This window comes from Nyctereutes procyonoides, unplaced genomic scaffold (assembly GCF_905146905.1).
Source record: "Nyctereutes procyonoides isolate TBG_1078 unplaced genomic scaffold, NYPRO_anot_genome, whole genome shotgun sequence".
Classification (NCBI taxonomy): Eukaryota; Metazoa; Chordata; class Mammalia; order Carnivora; family Canidae; genus Nyctereutes; species Nyctereutes procyonoides.
The window spans coordinates 23,968,869-23,987,346 of NW_026575146.1; the positions used below are offsets into that span (position 1 = coordinate 23,968,869).

At 38.9% G+C, this 18,478-nt stretch overlaps 1 protein-coding gene across 2 annotated transcripts in view; it reads left to right on the forward strand.

The window, feature by feature from the left end:
- DCBLD1 (discoidin, CUB and LCCL domain containing 1) overlaps positions 1-18,478 on the forward strand; it is a 66,164-nt gene that overhangs the window by 30,294 nt on the left and 17,392 nt on the right. For both annotated transcript variants that reach the window (XM_055310483.1, XM_055310484.1), the window contains exons 3-5: positions 8,041-8,175; positions 9,481-9,532; positions 13,383-13,455. In XM_055310483.1, the coding sequence (XP_055166458.1) occupies positions 8,041-8,175; positions 9,481-9,532; positions 13,383-13,455 (260 nt within the window). The remainder of the gene's footprint in view (positions 1-8,040; positions 8,176-9,480; positions 9,533-13,382; positions 13,456-18,478) is intronic.

The window sequence follows — 18,478 nt, forward strand, 5'->3', positions numbered from 1 at the left end:
TTGCACGTAGCTTGATTTTGGCAAACATATATCCTCAGGTCATGATCAGATTGAGTCCCGTGTAGGCATCGGCACTGGGCGTGGAGCCGGCTTAAGATTTTCCTCTCTCCCTCTCTCTGCCCCTACCCCGCTCCCTGCTCACATGCATGCTCTTTCTCTCTCTCTTAAAAAAAATTTAGATTTTTACAAAAGATAAAGTCCTTTTTATCTTTTTTTTTTTTTTTTATGATAGTCACAGAGAGAGAGACAGAGAGGCAGAGACACAGGCAGAGGGAGAAGCAGGCTCCATGCACCGGGAGCCCGACATGGGATTCGATCCCGGGTCTCCAGGATCGCGCTCTGGGCCAAAGGCAGGCGCCAAACCGCTGTGCCACCCAGGGATCCCCAATTCTTTTTATCTTTTATCTAAAAAGATATTCATACTGTAGGAGGATTTATAAGATTCCTCTATCTATACCTATTCCCTCTGCATTTAAAAAAAGACTTTGTTTACATAAAATTTTAAGACTCTGCTTATTATATAGAAAGGACCCTAAAGCCCTGTACAAGGCTCTTACACTTGAGCATTCAGCTAAATGCTGTGCAGTGGGCTTAGTTCTTTAGACTTACTAACCCATTTAACTGTCATGATAGTCCTGAGGGCAGGGCCTTTTATTAACATCCATACCTAAGGATTCTGAAGCTCAGAGATGTCAAGTAACTTGGTTATCACTTTCCTAGATCTGGGATGCGAGTCTGGGCATTTGATACCAGAGACTCCACTTTTAAACCCTATAAATGTCCCAATTCTTTGTGACAGAAACCATCTGATCCAATGGTTTGTGCATAAGAAAACCTGAGCTGTAGTTTTATCTGTCATTTGCTGGAAGAGATGGAAACTTCTCCAGGTCTCCCCACAGGGGTATCCTGAACATAAAATGGGGTCATTGAGAAATCCCTCAAAGGAAGAGTACCAGTGTAAATTTAAGGTTTGAAAGAAATGCTTCTTAACCAAAATCCTTCAGGAGGCATCATGGTCAGGAATAGGAAGAAACCAGCTGGCCCAGGAACCTAATGGTAAATTGGTTGAATTGGTTGTGGTCTGCTAAGTGATTTGTGGTATAGAAAAACCAGGAAGTTCGAGAATTGTTCTCTTCCATTTCCTGTATTTCCACCTCCACTCCCAATATTTTTTTAACCATGGTCAGTGATCTAGAAGTACAGCAACGCGAAGCCAACTGTTAATATTTATATTACACCAGGAACAGAAATGGGAAAAGTATGAAATGATACTAAGGGTTTTGACTCCTAATTTGCAGCAAGATTCCTGTGATAATTTTCAGGAAGATCAGAAAGATACATATCTGGCCTACTGCCTTAGGATCTAATAATTATGCCTTGTCTGTTGATTTCTTAAAACTCTGAAACAGAAACCCCCCCCCCCAAGATTGGTAGTGTCTATTTCATAACTGGTTTATCTTTCCCAGACATATTATGAAGATTGCAAAATTCTTATGACTTAAAAAAATTTTTTTAAGACCTTTAAAGAAATTCCTAGATTGTGCAAAGTTGTTTGGGGATCTCAGAAGTACGATCTCCTTTGATTGGGTCTACTTGTGTGGATGCTCTTGAGAAGGACTGATTTTTATTTGTTTATTTTTCTTTTACTTTGTTTCGTCTTTCATGCCATGATAGATTCAGATAGCATCTTCAGCGTACATGGGCCAGAGTCTTCCACACAAGGTATCTCATGGACATAACTATAAGCCTCAAGGAGAAAAAGTTATAAGCCCTCCTCCTTTTTCCCAGACTCTTCCCTGGAGATGCTGTGACTTAGTTTCAGTAACTACCATCTTTTGTAGGCAGAGAAGTAATGGCCTAGGTTGGTCGTGAGCTCTAGTGTCAGTGTTTTGACCTGAGTCCCATGGCCCCAAGGAAAGCCACACCTTTGTCTTGGAATCTGCCTGGTTCATTTATCATCTGTCACTGATTTTTGTCTGGGAACCAGAGACCAAAACTCTCCAGGGATACTACTTACATTCTTACGTGACTATGGTTTTAATAGCATAGTCCAGGAATATCCTTTTTTTATGCTAATTTCCCTCCTTTTCAAAGAAAATGGCCCTGAAAACTCTGTAATTTTGTACGATGACCCTCTTGCAATTGGCAAGCAAGGACAGACTGTGCCATTTGACTGCATTGGAAAAAAAACAAATGGAAAATGGACACAAGCGTAAAGGCGTTTGCAGCTTCAGCATTTCTGGAGATTGCTTTATCAGCACGCCTCTGAGCACAAATCTGGGCCGTGCCAGCTACCACTTTCCTGGCAGCTGGTTGTGTGCCATGTGGCTGTGACTCTCCCTGGAAGGTCACTTAGGCTCTTGGGCATGTTCCTCCCGTGCATGAGAAATTAAATATGCGTTTCAGAGAGTGTTGGTAGGTTAATGAAAGTTATAGGATGTTTTTGTTGTTTAATTTGATTTATGACAGATCTCCCGAGAGTCAGGTGTCTGTTTTTCACCACTTGACAGTACACTTTTGGATGGGGAGGGATCTCTGGGTTTGTGTCTGGTTTCTTTCTTTCTTTCTTTCTTTTTTTTTAATGGTATGCTCGCCACTCTTTAAACACCTCCCTTTCACAGAATAAACAAGAACTTTGCTTCATCAGTTTCAAGATGAAAAGCATATAATCGCCCCAAATGGCTAGGAGCAGTTATTATTAACCTATTATTGCCTTGTAATGTGGCGTCTCCGACAGTCCACAGAGAATGTGGTAGTAGCATAAATTGCAGAACGAATGCACTGTCAGATTGCCAGAGAAGCAAGAGGATTCTGCGCTTGGCTCTGGGGCAGTTTATTCTTCCTTGTAGGGCAGTTTTCTTCTATTCACACATGGCAAGATAAAGGGTTTCCCCCTCAGCTGCTCATGGAACAGTAGCTCCAAACAAGGGATGTGTTGAGACGAACTGGCCTACTGTGCTCGCTGAAGGCAGCTCCTACGGTTCCTGGCCTTTTACTCCTTTGTCCAAGGAATCAGTCCATTGTCTGCTAGGTCCTGGTCTCATGTCTGGTGCCAAATGCCACAGTGCCATTCCATTTGGTATCACTCATAGCTCTTCCCACAATCCAGGGCTACCAATGATGTTTCACAAAAGGTAGAGGTATTTCTTTTGCCCCGATTTGTCTGCCTGCTTGATGAACTGCCTTTCCGCTGTGCCCCAGCCTGATGGGAATCGGAGGTGACAAAGTAAGATGGAAAGTGGGAGTTCGCAAGTCCAAGGGCCGCAAGACACACAGCACTGCTGGTTGTGAAGCAGACACCCATACGGAGCTGGGAGGCCTATGCTTGGGTCTACTGAAGTTCTTAAGACGCACCCCCACCTCCCTAGAAAGACTGGGGTTCCGTCTGACTGTGAATTGAGAAAGGTTTCCCAGTCCAGGAACACTGCCTGGGAAGTGGCCGTGACCACGATCAGAGTTAGAAGTCACCAAGCTGTCATCTGGGTTTCCTTCGGAATCGTCTTTGTGAATGTAGGAATCTAAGTGTGGAGCCTTGTTTGAAGCCTTGCTGGAGAGTTCTAACAGTGAAGTACATTGTGTGGCCGGGCGTGGGTGGAGAAAGGCTGTTTCATAAGAAGAGCTAAGAATCCTCAACAGAGTTCAGCTGAGAGCTGACAACATTGCCTGGGACAGGCCAGTCGGATCCTTCACTGCTTTCCCATTCATTATTTTTCCCCTCTCACTGCCACTCATGTTTTCCCATTTTCATCTTTTCCCTTTTAACTCTAGGAATGCAGTCATTAACTTCCATTCTGTGAAAAGGGACCCATCCGTCAGGCCTTCAGACAGGAAATAATTAGATGTTTGGCCGTAGGCGATACCACAGCCAACATTGGACTTCTGGCCTAGAAGCTGGCCTACTGCAGCCTCCTGCTATTATGATGGTTGTTCCATGATGAACCAGTAACTTTTAATGTTGTGTCGATATGTAGAGGGTGTGTCCTATCCCCTCCAGGGTTTAGTTACATTTTTTTGCAGTACTTTGGTAAGAATGGGAGAGAGAGAGAGAGAGAAAAAAAAAAAAAAAGAATGGGAGAGAGATTGGTGCCTGGGGGGTGGGGGTGGGTGTAAACGGTGATTAAAGGAGTTTGTGTGTTTACATTTTATCTTTGAACTTCTTCCAGGAATATTTACATTCCCATCCTGACTTTGGGAGGATACAACCAAATTGGAGTTTTACTATACTTGTGTGTTTTTTTTGATGTAGGAAATTATATGTATTGTATGACAACTTAGTGTGATGACATGCACTCTTATCTCTTTGTGTAAAATATATGTAGTGTTGCAACCTTTCCTTTCAACTGTTCCATAAAAATCCAAAAGGAAAAAACTCCAATTATTCAGCTATGAGAAAAAAAGGACATCCTGCCATTTGCAACAACAGGAATGGACCTTGAGGGCGTTATGCTAAGTGAGATAAGTCAGCCAGAGAAAGACAAGGACAGTATGACAGCACTTATTTGTGGAATCTAAAAAAGCTAAGCTAATAAAAACAGAGAGTAAAAGGGCATAGTTGCCAGGGGATTGGGGTGAGGTGGGGTGCATAGGTTGATGTTATTTAAGAGTACAAGCTTACAATGAGTAGCAGATATGCCCTAATCTAATTCACAGTGTGGTGAATATAGACTATATATATATATATTTATATTAGACAACAGTATTGAATTAAAGTTGACCCTTGAGCAATGCAGGTTTGAATTATGCAGGTCACTTAAACATGAATTATTTTTTACAGTACAGTACCATAAATGTATTTTCTCTACCTTATGATTTTCTTAATACTTTCTTTTCACCAGCTTACTTTATTAAAAGAATACAGTATATAACACACGTAACATACAAAATATGTGCTGTTTTTGTTACTAGTAAGACTTCTGGTCAACAGTAGGCTATTAGTCATGAAGTTTTTGGAGTCAAGGGGGGCAGCCTGGGTTGCTCAATTGGTTGAGCATCTGATTGCTGATTTCAGCTCAGGGCTCAAGTCATGATCTCCAGGTCCTAGGGTCAAGCACTCCCCCCTCCCTTGGGCTCCATATTCAGTGGGGAGTCTGCTTGAGATTCTCTCTTTTCCTCTCCCTCTGCCGCCCTCTCTCTCTAAAATAAATAAAATCTTTCAAAAAAAGTTTTTGGGGAATCAGAACTTATCTATGGATTTTTAACTACATGGGCATAGGCACCTCTAACCACCACATTGTTTAAGGGCCAACTGTATAATCACCAAACTTGCTAAGAAACTAGAACCTAATTACTCCAACCATGAAAAGAAATAATTATGTTACATGATGGAGTGGCTAATTATTCCTTGCAGTGAGAATCATATTAAAGCATAAAAATGTATCAAATGAATATGAATGAATGACTTATTCATCAAATGAATAAGCAATTCAAGTATACCTTGAATTTACAGTGTTATATATATAAATATATTTCAACTAAAAAAATCCAAACAAGTTCTCACTGATCATCAATTTAGACTTGCTTACCTCACTGTTTTTATTAGGACTCATTGGAATGCTATGGAAACTTGAGGAGAGATTATCATTATCACCATTTGGAGAGGAATATATATATATACATTATCATTTCCTCTTGGAAAAGATAAATGTGATTAGAAAAATATCTGATTTGCCAATAGCAACAAGTTACTAGTTATTTCATTTTCATTCTTAGATTTGCAAAGCAAGTATCTTCACTTATCTGGGCAGAGAACAAAAGAATTTTCAAACCTATGTAAAATAAACTAAGTTGCAAAAGTCAAGTACGAGTTTTGCAATCGTAAAATCTATGATTTTCTAATCTGACTCACTTTAATTTTGGAAAAATGCTTATCATTCTACTTTACTATAAAAATGGATTTAGTATAAAATGTTTCTCTACCATGCTGTGAGCACTATTAAAGTTTCCTGAACATCTGTATATTTATTACACTAATGATTTTCTTTCCTGTCTTGCTTTTTCACATTCCTCTTCCTGACTTCATGATATTTTAAAATGCCAAGATTAAATGTTTTATACATCTTTATAATCAGGTTTGGCTTTTCAAAAGTGTTTTAAATAGAAGAACATTTAACTTCATCTCAATTCTGACAATATTTGGAAGGCCACCACATGCCAGGTATTGTACAAGCTGCTAGGCATAAAGTGATGGATAGAAAAATTCTTTTTTCTTTGTTTAAATATTTTATTTATTTATTTCAGAGGGAGAATGTGTGTGCAAGCATGAGCAGGGAGAGGAGTGGGAGTAGGGGTGAGGGAACCAAACTCCCCACCCAGTAGGAAGCCTCAACATGGGGCTTGATCCCAGGACCCTGGGATCATGAACTGAGCTGAAGGCAGACGCTTAATTGGCTGAGCCACCCAGGTGCCCATCGATAGAAAAATTTCTAACCCTATGGAACACAGTCTAAAAGGAAAACAGACATTATTTATTTGCTTGTTTTAATGTAGTCATTTATTTAACTATTTACTAGTAACTACTAAGCACTTCCACAGCTCTCATTATTTGCTGGTTACTATTCTAAGCAGTTTGCTAGTATTAACATATGTAAGTAATTATATATAATGAGTATCTCTAAAGAGGTAAGTCATCTTTTTAAATTTGGATTTCACTATAATTTAAAAATAGGGAACGACAGAGATTTGAAGCATGACGGTAAACGCTCTACATTTCTCTTTTATTCGGTTACATCTTCCACATGTGAGACCTGGACAGGACAAAAGAGAAATCTGGTTCTTATAGCAGGAGAGGAATGCTTAGTTGGGTTCATGACCCTCTCCTGGACCTTTTTCTTTCCCTCCTCCTCCTTCCTTAACCTGATTTTGTCACTGTTGACTGTTGCCTGATGTTGCAGACGACTCTTTCCATAGTGTTTTATTGGGGAGAAGTTAATGAAGAATTCTTGTTGTCAAAATTTGCTTGCTAATCTCTATTTTCCTAGAATTATTATGTCTTACATATGTGGTTTTCAAGATGACTATTTACAAACTAGACTTTAACTTGAGTAGTCTTAGGAAGGTCTATTTTTCTTTTTTAGTTCCAAATCTAATTTTGTTCTTTGAAAATTTATGGAGCTTCCTTTAAAAAAAAATATATATATATATATATATATATTTATTCATGAGAGACAGAGAGAGAGCGAGGCAGGCTCCATAAAGGGAGCCCGATGTGGTACTCAATCCCGGGGCTCCAGGATCATGCCCTGGGCCGAAGGCAGCCGCTTAACTGCTGAGCCACCCAAGGATCCCTATGGAGCTTCCTATTGCTTTTCAACTCATTTGTTCTAGAAACAATGTGTTATACTCTTTGTGTGTGTGTGTGTGTGTGTGTTATACTCTTAATTGCATAATTTATACTATAGTATTTCAGAAGCCTTTAGAAGTTTTTCTATTTTTTTTGGTGTTTTTCTATTTTTTTATAAACTTTATTTTCCAAATCAAAACAAACTATGCAGATAAACCAGAAGGTACTGTAAGAGAGAAATAATAATCTTATTCTCATGTGTAAACTGCATGAGAATAAGATTGTTAGCATGCATTGGACAGTCTTTTAATTCTGAAAACCTCCTCAAAAAAAAGAAAATTTGTGAGTTTCTTCTAGCAAATTTAGGAGGCCCCTAGAATATCACCTTTGTGACATTTTCTTTTTTTTTTTTTTTTTTTTTGTGACATTTTCTTGACTACCAAATGTATTCGACCTTTGTTAGTCTTCTTTACAAAAACTAAAACTTATCTCTTGGGTTGTTGATAATTAACTAGTTCTAGCCTATTGCTTATCTGGAATTAGCCACTTCTCCCCTTGGCTTGTCACTATAATCAAGTCTACATTTAGGCACTAATTATCAGTTCCCATATTAAGCAAAATTTCTGTTGAGTAACAATTATAATTGTATATATGTGTTGTCTGCTAAATTTGACTTTTAAGGAAAAAAAAAAACCCACCATATATCAATCCTTTGTGCTGGTCTAAATTTTGAATGTGCTAAAAGTGTGCTTTGTTTTTAGGACCGTATTGTGGAAGTATGGCTGTTCCCAAAGAACTCCTACTGAACACGAATGAAGTCACTGTTCGCTTTGCAAGTGGATCCCACATTTCAGGGCGGGGATTTTTGCTGACCTATGCCAGCAGTGACCATCCAGGTATAGTAGAAGAATCAACACAGATCTGTAAACTTGGGTCCAAGAATTCCTCTTGCTACTTATCACCATCTCTGGACAGAATTGCGACCTCAGATACAGAATATGTGAAGGAAGAGAGGAATGCAAGTCTTTGTAAGCAGTTAGATCAGAATTCAGAATACTTTTATCAAACATGTTAGATTGATTAGCTGACTATTGTGGGAGAGGGTGGATCTCATTTTTCTAGAAACCTTGTGTCTTTGGGGTGATTTTAAGGTCTGGCTATTTTCTGGAGTCCTCCCCCAACCTTCCTCAGCTTAGAGGGCAAGCCTTTTAATCAGTACCCCCTCTGCCCTCCACCCCCCACATATGCTCACATCAACATGGGCTGTCACAGTGTGCTTTAACCATGGAGCTAACACTTGAACAGGAAACTGATGACGGAGGAAAGCATGGCCTCCCATCCCGGCCTCTTGTGTTCCAGAGTGATTACTGTGCAGTGCACTCCATGTCTGCCCAGAGTCCCAGAAGTGCCCAGATTTTCTGCTGTCAGTGTCCCTGAGCAGAAATGCTCTGGAAAGGGGGTGCACCATTCGTTTCCCTCTCAGCCAATCAAGTCTGGCCAATCCCAGCAGGCCCCAGCATGGCCAGTGGTCACCGTCTGTTGCTTCATAAGAACTACTGAAAATATTAAGGAAAGAAAGAACTACTTGCAGCAAGTGTGAAGTATTTTGGAAACTATCCTAGGTTGATTTAAATGCTTTAAAATCCACAGCATCTTAGCATGCCCATTGCTGAGCATTCATTCAGTTCTGTATTCCAAAGAGCATCCACTTTTTAAGTCCTTGGTCCTGACTGATTAAAGTGGAAAGGCTGTATTCTCAGTAAATATGTAGTTCCATGCTCACTCAGATGCTACTAGCTAAATTGTTAAACTAAAATATTCCTGAACCTTCTTTATGAACCGTGTCAGGCTTTTGAAATTGTTTTCCTCTTGCCAAGGAAGGTTATTATACACATGATCTTTGCAGGCATGTGGGTGGATAGTAATGAACCACTGTTGGCTTTTCTGTTTGAAGTAGTTTCTGTTAAAATTCACTGGACGATTGCTGAAAAACCATGGTTGGGGTGGAAAAGAGAAATGTTAAATCCTGAAGACAGTGTTCCCAGTTTTGATTTATTTTTAAGTGGAAAAATTCAGATAATAACTAGATAGTGAATGCTTTTTAAAAATCCTTTTTTATTTAAAATTATTTTTAAAAATTTTGAGCATGAGTCTTAACTTCCATTCAGTCTTCTAATTGCAATTATCTTTATTTATGACAGATTTAATAACATGCTTGGAACGAGCTAACCATTATTTGAAGACAGAATACAGGTAAATACGGTGCTACAGGCATATGTTGCTGGACATTTTGTATTCCTTCACATTAAACCAGATAAAATACTATTTATATTTAATCTTTTAAAGATCGTTTTTGTTCCAAGCAATGAAGAATATTTGAAGTAATTTCTTTTTTTTTTTTTTTAGTAATTTCTAATATAGCAGAGTTCAACAAACTTTTTGTCCAGGGCCAGATAGTAAATATTTTAGAGTTTACAGCCAGTGCAGTCTCTTTTGCATAGTTTCTGGTGCTGCTGTAATGCAAAAACAGGGCAATATGTAAACAAATATGTGTGGCTGTTTTCCAATAAAACTTTATTTACAAAAATAAACAGCAGCATGGATTTGGCCCATGAGCTGTAATTGCTGACCTCTGAGTTCTACTGTGGTACCAGTGACCCATAGTGCAGTCTAGAGTGTGTGTGTGTTTGTGTGTGTTTGTGTGTGTGTGTTTTAACCTGGCCAGCATTTGGAAGTGACTTTTGTAATTCCTTCACTTTCAGAGGGATTTCAGTTTTTCTTTCTCACAAAGGAAAAACCTACTGAGAATAGGAGGTGAAATTTTTGATTCCCAGCTTTACTTTCGTTGGAAAAATTACTTAATCTCTTGGATGTACATTTCCTTGTCTATAAAGTAAGAGTCATCTAGAGCAGGATTTCTCAACCTTGGAACTATTGATATTTTGGGTTAGATGATTCTTGGTTGTGAAGAGCTGTTCTGTGCCTTGTTAGATATTCACCGGTATCCCTGGCCTCTGGTCTCTACGTGCCAGTTGTGATAACCAAAAATGTTTCCAGATGTTGCTAGATGTCTTTCAGAGCAGGCAAAATCCACTCCCTGTTGAGAACCACTGGCCCAGAGAGGACTGTCCATAACATTAGTAACAACAGCTATAACTCCTTAGACCACTGTCTTAATGCCAGTCATAGCTCCTTGGACTTTGCATATAAATAACTCATGTCGATGTTGTAATAGGCTTGCAAGGTAGGGTCTGTCATTCCTGAAAAGAGAGGCTCAAAGCAGTTAAGTGGCTTGCCCAGGGCTACACACTTAATGAGTATACCCAGAGTCAGACCTAAGAGTCCATGGTCCTGACCAACTCAGACATTCTAATGAGATTATTTTACATGCAGAATCAATTCTAGCATTAACTAATATTAAGTCTAGTAGAGAAACAAAAATGAAAATGACTAATAACTTAAATAGACAATAAAAATGACCAATAATTATCTTTGCCCTGTATAGTTGCTGTTCTTTCTTTCTTTTTAAAAGATTTATTTATTTATTTATTTATTTATTTATTTATTTATTTATTTATTCATGAGAGACACAGAGAGAGGCAGAGACACAGGCAGAAGGAGAAGCAGGCTCCTTGTGGGGAGCCCGATGTGGTTCCTGATCCCGGACTCCAGGATCATGCCCTGAGCCAGAGATAGATGCTCAACCGCTGAGCTACCCAGACATCCCAGTTGCCATTCTGTCATTATGGACATATGCCAACTTTCTCTGAGATCTTTCTAGCCATACCTCTAGAGTCCCAGTGGTGATAGGATCTCTGGGCATCAGTGGTCATTTCCTGTCTCCCTACAGAACAGAATATACTCGGGCCTGCAGGGTGATATTATGGTGCCAGGTCATCTAGGCCCTGGTCCAGCCACTCTGTAGTATTTAGATTAGATGAGGTGTGGTGACTAGTACAGGTCCACATTCCCTCATCTATAATTGTGAAATGTAGAAAGCTTTAAAAGTCAACAAGTTTTGGGGCACCTGAGTGGTGCAGTCGGTGAAACATCTGACTCTTAGTTTCAACTCAGGTCATGAGTCGTGAGATCGAGCTCTGCTGCAGCTCTATGCTCAGCGTGGAGTCGACTCGAGATTCTCTCTCTCTCTTCCTCTGCCTGTCCCACTCAGGTTCTCTTTCTCACTGTCAAATAAATAAATAAATCTAAAAAAAAAGTCATAAGGTTTTTGTAACTGATTAGTGCAACCCTGATTAGTGCAACCCTAAATTCATTTGACAACAAAATGGAACTAAATTAAGGAGTCTATTTAGTCTTTATGTATTAGACTTAACATGACTAGTCATGTGTTTGATACAGAGATATTCATGTTTTTGATTGATGTATGCAGCCCTAAGATGAATAAGGTCTGAGAATCTATGTGTACCATAACTATAGCTGGTAATTCTGTATTGTATAATTGATTTGCTGAGAGTAGAACTTAAATGTTCTTGCCAAAAATAAATGTATTATATATATATTTAAATATATATATCTATATATTAACATATGTGAGTTGTTGGATAGGTTAATTTACTAGCTGGGTAATATATACCCAGTCATCACAATATACACTTGAAATATCTTACAATTTTTCAGTTTTACCACAATAAACCTGAAAAAATATATATATACTTTTTTTTCTGATTGCAAAAGTAATTTTTAACTAATGTAGACCATCCCTATCTAATACCAGCTGTGTGTGGCTATCAAGCACTTAAACTGTGGCTAGTCCAAAGTCAGCTGTGCTAGGAGTATAAAATAAACTGCAGATTTTGAAGATTTAGTACAGAAGAAAAAAGGCTGGAAATATCTTGATGACAGTTTCTTTCTGTTAATTATATGGAGAATGGTAAAATTTGATTATATTGTGTTAACTAGAATATATTATTAATGTTAGTTTTGCCTTTTCTTCTTGCCTTTTTAATGTAGCAACTAGAATATTTAAATTTATATATGTGGACTCCATTAAGTTCCTGTTGGATAGTGCTAGGAGGCTGAAGCAAGATATTAGAGTCACATGGCACAGAAAGTGAAAGTCTCTCAAAATACTACTCTTGAAGAGAATGCAGAGATAGTCTTCCTGTCTTCTTTATATTCATAAAAAAATCCAAGTTGTTATTTTATATGTTTTAAACATCTTTTTATAAAACAAGATTATGCTATGTATAGTGTTTAGAAACTTTCTTTTTTAAAAATATATCTTGGAGGGGTGCCTAGTTGCTCAGTCGGAAGAGCATGCAATTCTTGATCTTGGGGTCATGAGATTGAGCCCCATGGTGAGTGCAGAGATTACTAAAATAAATAAATAAACTTTAAGAAAGTAAATACAAATAAAAAAATATTTTGGACACCTTTCAATCAATTTCATGCGCCTGGGTTGCTCAGCAGTTGAGCACCTGCCCTCAGCTCAGAGCGTGATCCTGGAGTCCCGGGATCGAGTCCCGCATTGGGCTCCCTGCGTGGAGCCTGCTTCTCCCTCTGCCTATGTCTCTGCCTCTCGCTCTCTCTCTGTGTCTCTCATGAACAAATAAATAAAATTTAAAAAAAATCAATTACGATGCATTAGAGAACCTCATTGTGTGATCGAATTTATAATGAATCCTTATAAAGCAAATAATTATTGTGTAAAACTTGCCTTCAAGTTAACATTTTAGACTAGTCTGTGTTTTCACAAGTCAGATTTCCGATCTGTCATTAAAACAACATATTCCTGAGGTGCCTGCGATGGTGACTCAGGTGGTTCAATGGCTGACTCTTGATTTCATGTCAGGTCATGATCTTGGGGTGCTGGGGTCAAGCCCACATCAGGCTGTGTGCACAACACGGAGTCTGCGTGAGAGTCCCTCTCTCCCTCTCCCTCTGCCCTTCCCCTCTCAGCTCATGTGTGTGTGTACACTGTCTCTCTAAAATAAATCTCTAAAAAATTTTTTTTTAAATAATTAAAAAATAAAACAACATATTCTCTCCTGCATGTTCTATGGAGGAGAGAAAATACACTTAAGTATAATACTTTTTAGTTTAAGTATAATTTAATAAAATATAAATTATTTTCTTTTTCCAGCAAATTCTGCCCAGCTGGTTGTAGAGACATAGCAGGAGACATTTCTGGGAATCTGGTGGATGGATACAGAGATGTAAGTAATTGAGGGTAATTTTAGGGCAGGGAGGAAATTAAAAAGTACTTATTGCTTTGCCTAAATTCACCATAAAGTGAAGTCAGATAACATCTAAAACTCTAGTAAATTCATAATTCTCTCTTTTCTGAGAATAAATGAAATAATAAGTATAAAAACCATGGTTATTCATGCATGCATTCTTATTTTTAGCATTTCCACTTAAGCCCTTTTTAACACCTACGAGTGTAATTCCATTTATTTTTTATTTTTTATTTTTTTTATTTTTATTTTTATTTTTTCCATTTATTTTTTATAAAAGGTTATCTTGGCAGCCTGGGTAGCTCCACGGTTTAGCACCGCCTTCAGCCCAGGACGTGATCCTGGAGACTCGGGATCATGTCCCATGTCAGGCTCCCTGCAGGGAGCCTGCTTCTCCCTCTGCCTGTGTCTCTGCCTCTCTCTCAATCTCTGTCTCTCATGAATAAATAAATAAAATCTTAAAAAATAAAAAATAAAAGGTCATCTGTGGGTTTTTTTTTGTAATTTATTTCTTTATTTTAATGCTCCATTTGGTTCATGTTATATAGCCAAGGACATGAACATTCACATCACAGAATAACAATATTGACTCTGGGACCAATGAAGCCACCTGCCTTGCACGTATATACTAGTTCTTGCTTCCTTGCACCATACTTTCTTATGCAGAATGAAACTCTGATTGCATACTTTGTCCCCAGAGAAAAATACATTCACAGGAAGTTACTTGTCTAAAGTAGATGTTCTGTCTGCAGATACTCAGTCTTTCATTTCTTACTATTTGCAGATCTCTCTTCTGGAAATATGGTATCTGATTTTTGAATATTAACATTGCTATTTAAAGTAGTTGAGTTTACAGCATATGGGAATTGGCATGGGAATGTGAAAATCTGTGTAGTGAGGGAACTTTCCTGAGAGTTATTGACATGTGTCTTTATGCATAGAAAAAAACCATACGTGTTCCAGGAGATTGATAATTTTATCTCCAGCAGGAAGAAAACAAACTTGGCTTTCATTTTTGCTTTTAATACATCCTGATTCTAGAAACAGCACATTTTCCCATTTTGCTCTTTGTTTTCTTTTCATGTATTGTCTTTATTTGCAAGATTGACATAGGATATTCATTTGGCTTACATTGTTTGACTCTTAAAATGATTTACAAGACCTCAGTTTGATATATACTTGGCACAGGCTATCTCTAAATGACTTCAGGAAATTAGGAGAAATAAACAGTCGAAGTATGGTTTCTCCCCAGTAATAGAAAGTTTCTATTTGTTATTTTTCTATCCCATGCAAGAAAGTTAAGAATTATGTGCAATAGAAGAGACAGCATCATTTTTTTCTTACTTTGTTGTCTATCTTGCTTCCTCTTGACAGAGCTCTGTTTTTTCGTATAACAGGTAAACAGTTTCCTACATTGTAGATCTGAGTGCATGATCTGTAGGTGCTAGTAAACAGGTTTCCTATTTGACTCGAGCTGGTTTCCTACCATTTGCTTTCAGAATGTCTTCATCTGGAGGGAAAATTTGTATTTTGAAAACTAATCTTTTCAAAGAAATCTTATTAGTGCCTTTTCATAGATGTTGATATTGTGGGTGTATGAGGTATCTATTGCTACATAACAACATGACTCCAAACCTTGATTAAAACAAAACATGTAGTATCTCTCATGTTCTGTGGGTCAAGAGTTTGGGCATAGCTTGGCTGAGTTCCCTGCTGCAGGATCTCACAAGCCTGCATCCAAGTTGTCAGCTTGGGCCTCATTTCATCTGAGGCTCCCCTTCGCTTCTCAGCTCACGTGGTGGTGGCAGCATTCAGTTACCCATGGGTTGTTGACTGGAAGACCCTAATTTCTTCTTAGATTTTGGCTGGAGGCTGTCCTCAGCTCCTTGCCATTTGAGCCTTGCTGACATCACTGCTTGCTTCTTCAAAACCACCGAGGCAGAATTTCCTAACAAAGGAGTCCCCTAGTAAGACAGGTTACAGCCTTATGTAATGTCACCATGGGGGGCACCTGGGTGGCTCAGTGGTTGAGGGTCTGTCTTTGGCTCAGGTGGTGATCCGGGGGTCCTGGGATCCAAGCTCCCCCAGACATCAGGCTCCACGCAGGGCGCCTGCTTCTCCCTCTGCCTATGTCTCTGCCTCTCTCTCTGTGCCTCTCATGAATGAATAAATAAAATCCTTAAAAAAAAAAAGAATGTTGCCATGAGCGTGGCATCCCATCACGATTGCTGTGTTCTATTAGCAGAAGAAGACCATAGCTCCCATCACCTTAGAGGCCGTGCCGTCCTCCATGGTGCCTCCATCTTAGGAAATGTGTTCAGTTGTGGCAGGTCCTTTGTGGAATCATCTTTGCAAAACCAAAACATATCCTGTGGGTCAAGTTCACAGAATGTGTAGAACAAGTTAGTAGAGAAGCTGTTGGAGAAACAGGTGCTCTGTCTCAGGAAATAAAGACATTGTCTTAAAGAACAGTTACAGAAAAAGAATTGGTTCATTCTACAGTTGTTCCAAAAGGTAGAACCAGGGTCAAAGGAAGAAAGTATTTGGGAAGCCAGTTTCAGTTGCATATAAGGAATCACTGAGCAGTACAAAATGGGCTAGAATGTCTCAAGAAACCGTGGGCTCTAATCCCTGGAAGTGGAAGTGTGTAGATGTTACAACAGTTTGTCAGACAGGGCCTGTATGTGTCCGGGAAGGTGCTGTGGGGTGGAGAAAGTGACTGTTGGCCAGGACGTATCGAGAGAGAACTTTAACAGTCTTTTTGAATTCTTAAGGCTCTGTGACTCTGTTTCCTTGACTGATGAACGAAGCCATCAACATTGGTACATGCCTATCATGCCAGATAAGTAGGATGGGCTTTTCTTTGAGATCTGCCTCACCTGGAAACCAGAGATAAAAAGCCCCTAGAACAGTTTCTTTCTTGGCACCTTTTCCCCAGCCTGCTGACTGTACCATCTGTCTTTAAGTGGAAGACATCACTTAATAACTTGTTTCAGTAAATTCTCCATTCTCCCCAAATATTCAAGAAATACTAGAAAATAAAGGAAGACAGTACAGAGAGAGCGTGCTCCTGGTTTAGGAGGAAAAGAGGAGAAACCAGGCCCAATGTACACCCACAAAAAGCCAGAGGGAAATATGTTATAATAGTGCATGACTGTCTCCAGGTGATGGCAGTATGTGTGACTTTTTCATATTTTCCAACATTTCTGCAATGAATGCATCTTACTTTTGTAAAGAAAATGTTGCCAATATGGTAATTACAAAGACTGTAGCCACAGAGGAACAATTCATATGATAGAATATGGAATACACTTTTTTAAAAGATTTTATTTATTTATTCATGAGAGATGGAGAGAGAGAAGAGACACAGGCAGAGGAAGAAGCAGGAGCCCGATGTGGGACCCGATCCCCGACCCCAGGATCACTCCCCGAGTCAAAGGCTCAACCGCTGAGCCACCCAGGTGTCCCGGAATACATTTTTATAATTCAGCATTTTACCATCATTTTAAAACATGTGCTTTGTTATTATTATTATTATCTTAAAGATTTTATTTATTTATTCATGAGAATACACAGAGAGGAGAGAGAGAGGCAGAGGGAGAAGTAGGCTGCATGCAGGGAGCCTGATGTAGGACTCGATCCCAGGTCCCCAGGATCAGGCCCTGTGCTGAAGGCAACGCTAAACCACTGAGCCATCCAGGCTGCCCAAAACATGTGCTTTATTCATGTTTGATTAAATGCAACCTAACACATTAGTTTTATTTTATTTTTTTTAGCATTTAGTTTTATATTAAACTTTAATTACTTTGTCAATACTTTTTACGAGTACAAGTTGACTTTTCTTAAAGGAGGACTTAAAAAAATGCTCTGATTCTGGAATGACTTAATAATTGCTTTGAAAGTTGGTGCAGTCTTACTTCGTGCTGATCTGTTTGGCCATCTTTTGTGGCTTAGTGAACTTCAGAAATGTTTAATACCATCAACTTGAAATTTCATGAGCCATGCACGTGTGCTTCTCAGCTGTCTGTTGCATTGCTTTTCCTGAAGAATTACATTTAAATTATTCCGTTTGAGTTGAAGGTAGGTAGTTCACTAATTAACACGGGCTAGTGGTGTGGCTTTCTTATATTTACATTTCACTGAGGCTTTGACCTTGAAAATAGCTAGAAAAAGTATAAATTACGCTCTCTTCCAAAAGTATAAATTATGCCTTTCTTCAAAAGGAAACTTACAAGTTCAGTGAGAGTAAATTTTAAAAATTGATACCAAAAAGCCCCAGTTTAAGTAGACATCAATTTTATTTAAGTTGGTTGGGTAAGAGAGGGATTTTTATTTTTATTTTTTAAGAAAACAATCCTGGAAAGGGCTGATATTTTTATCATAATAATTTAATAGCCAGATCTAGTGGTTATTCTCTTGGAGTTGTATCCTACGGCGCTCATTTAACATGGAAAAACATGAGTGGCAATTGAATAAATTCCATTAAAAGAGTATATACTACTGGGGTCCCTCCATACTGGTTACTATGGAAAATGAGAATGTTATGTTGGCCAGTGATGCTAGTATTAGCTCCTATTGCTGGTTGACCTGTGAACCTGTCCTTTTGTAACCAAGGAGGCCTTGGGACATGCCAAGTCCTGTAAGAGCTCTCCACTAGGCTGGGCTCCTGGGATAAAGACCGTCCCATCCCTAGAAGAAATTATAAGGAAGATAATGATCCCAGGGAAAGTGGGATTATTTGCTCAGTAGACCACTGGACCAATTTGGTTTTCATTTGGGGGCTGGGAGAGCTAGGCAAGCATGTGTGGACATCGGGTGCCCATTAGAATCACAGGGTGATACCCCATTAGAAAAGGTACTAGACATCATGAAGTCCAGCCTTTTCATTGTACAGAGGAATTGAGGTGCCCGATCCAAAGTAGATAAAGTTAGAGGCAAAACTGGGATGATGAGCTAATTGCCAAATTTAAATTCAGGGCTTTTCTGTTACAACTGGCAGATC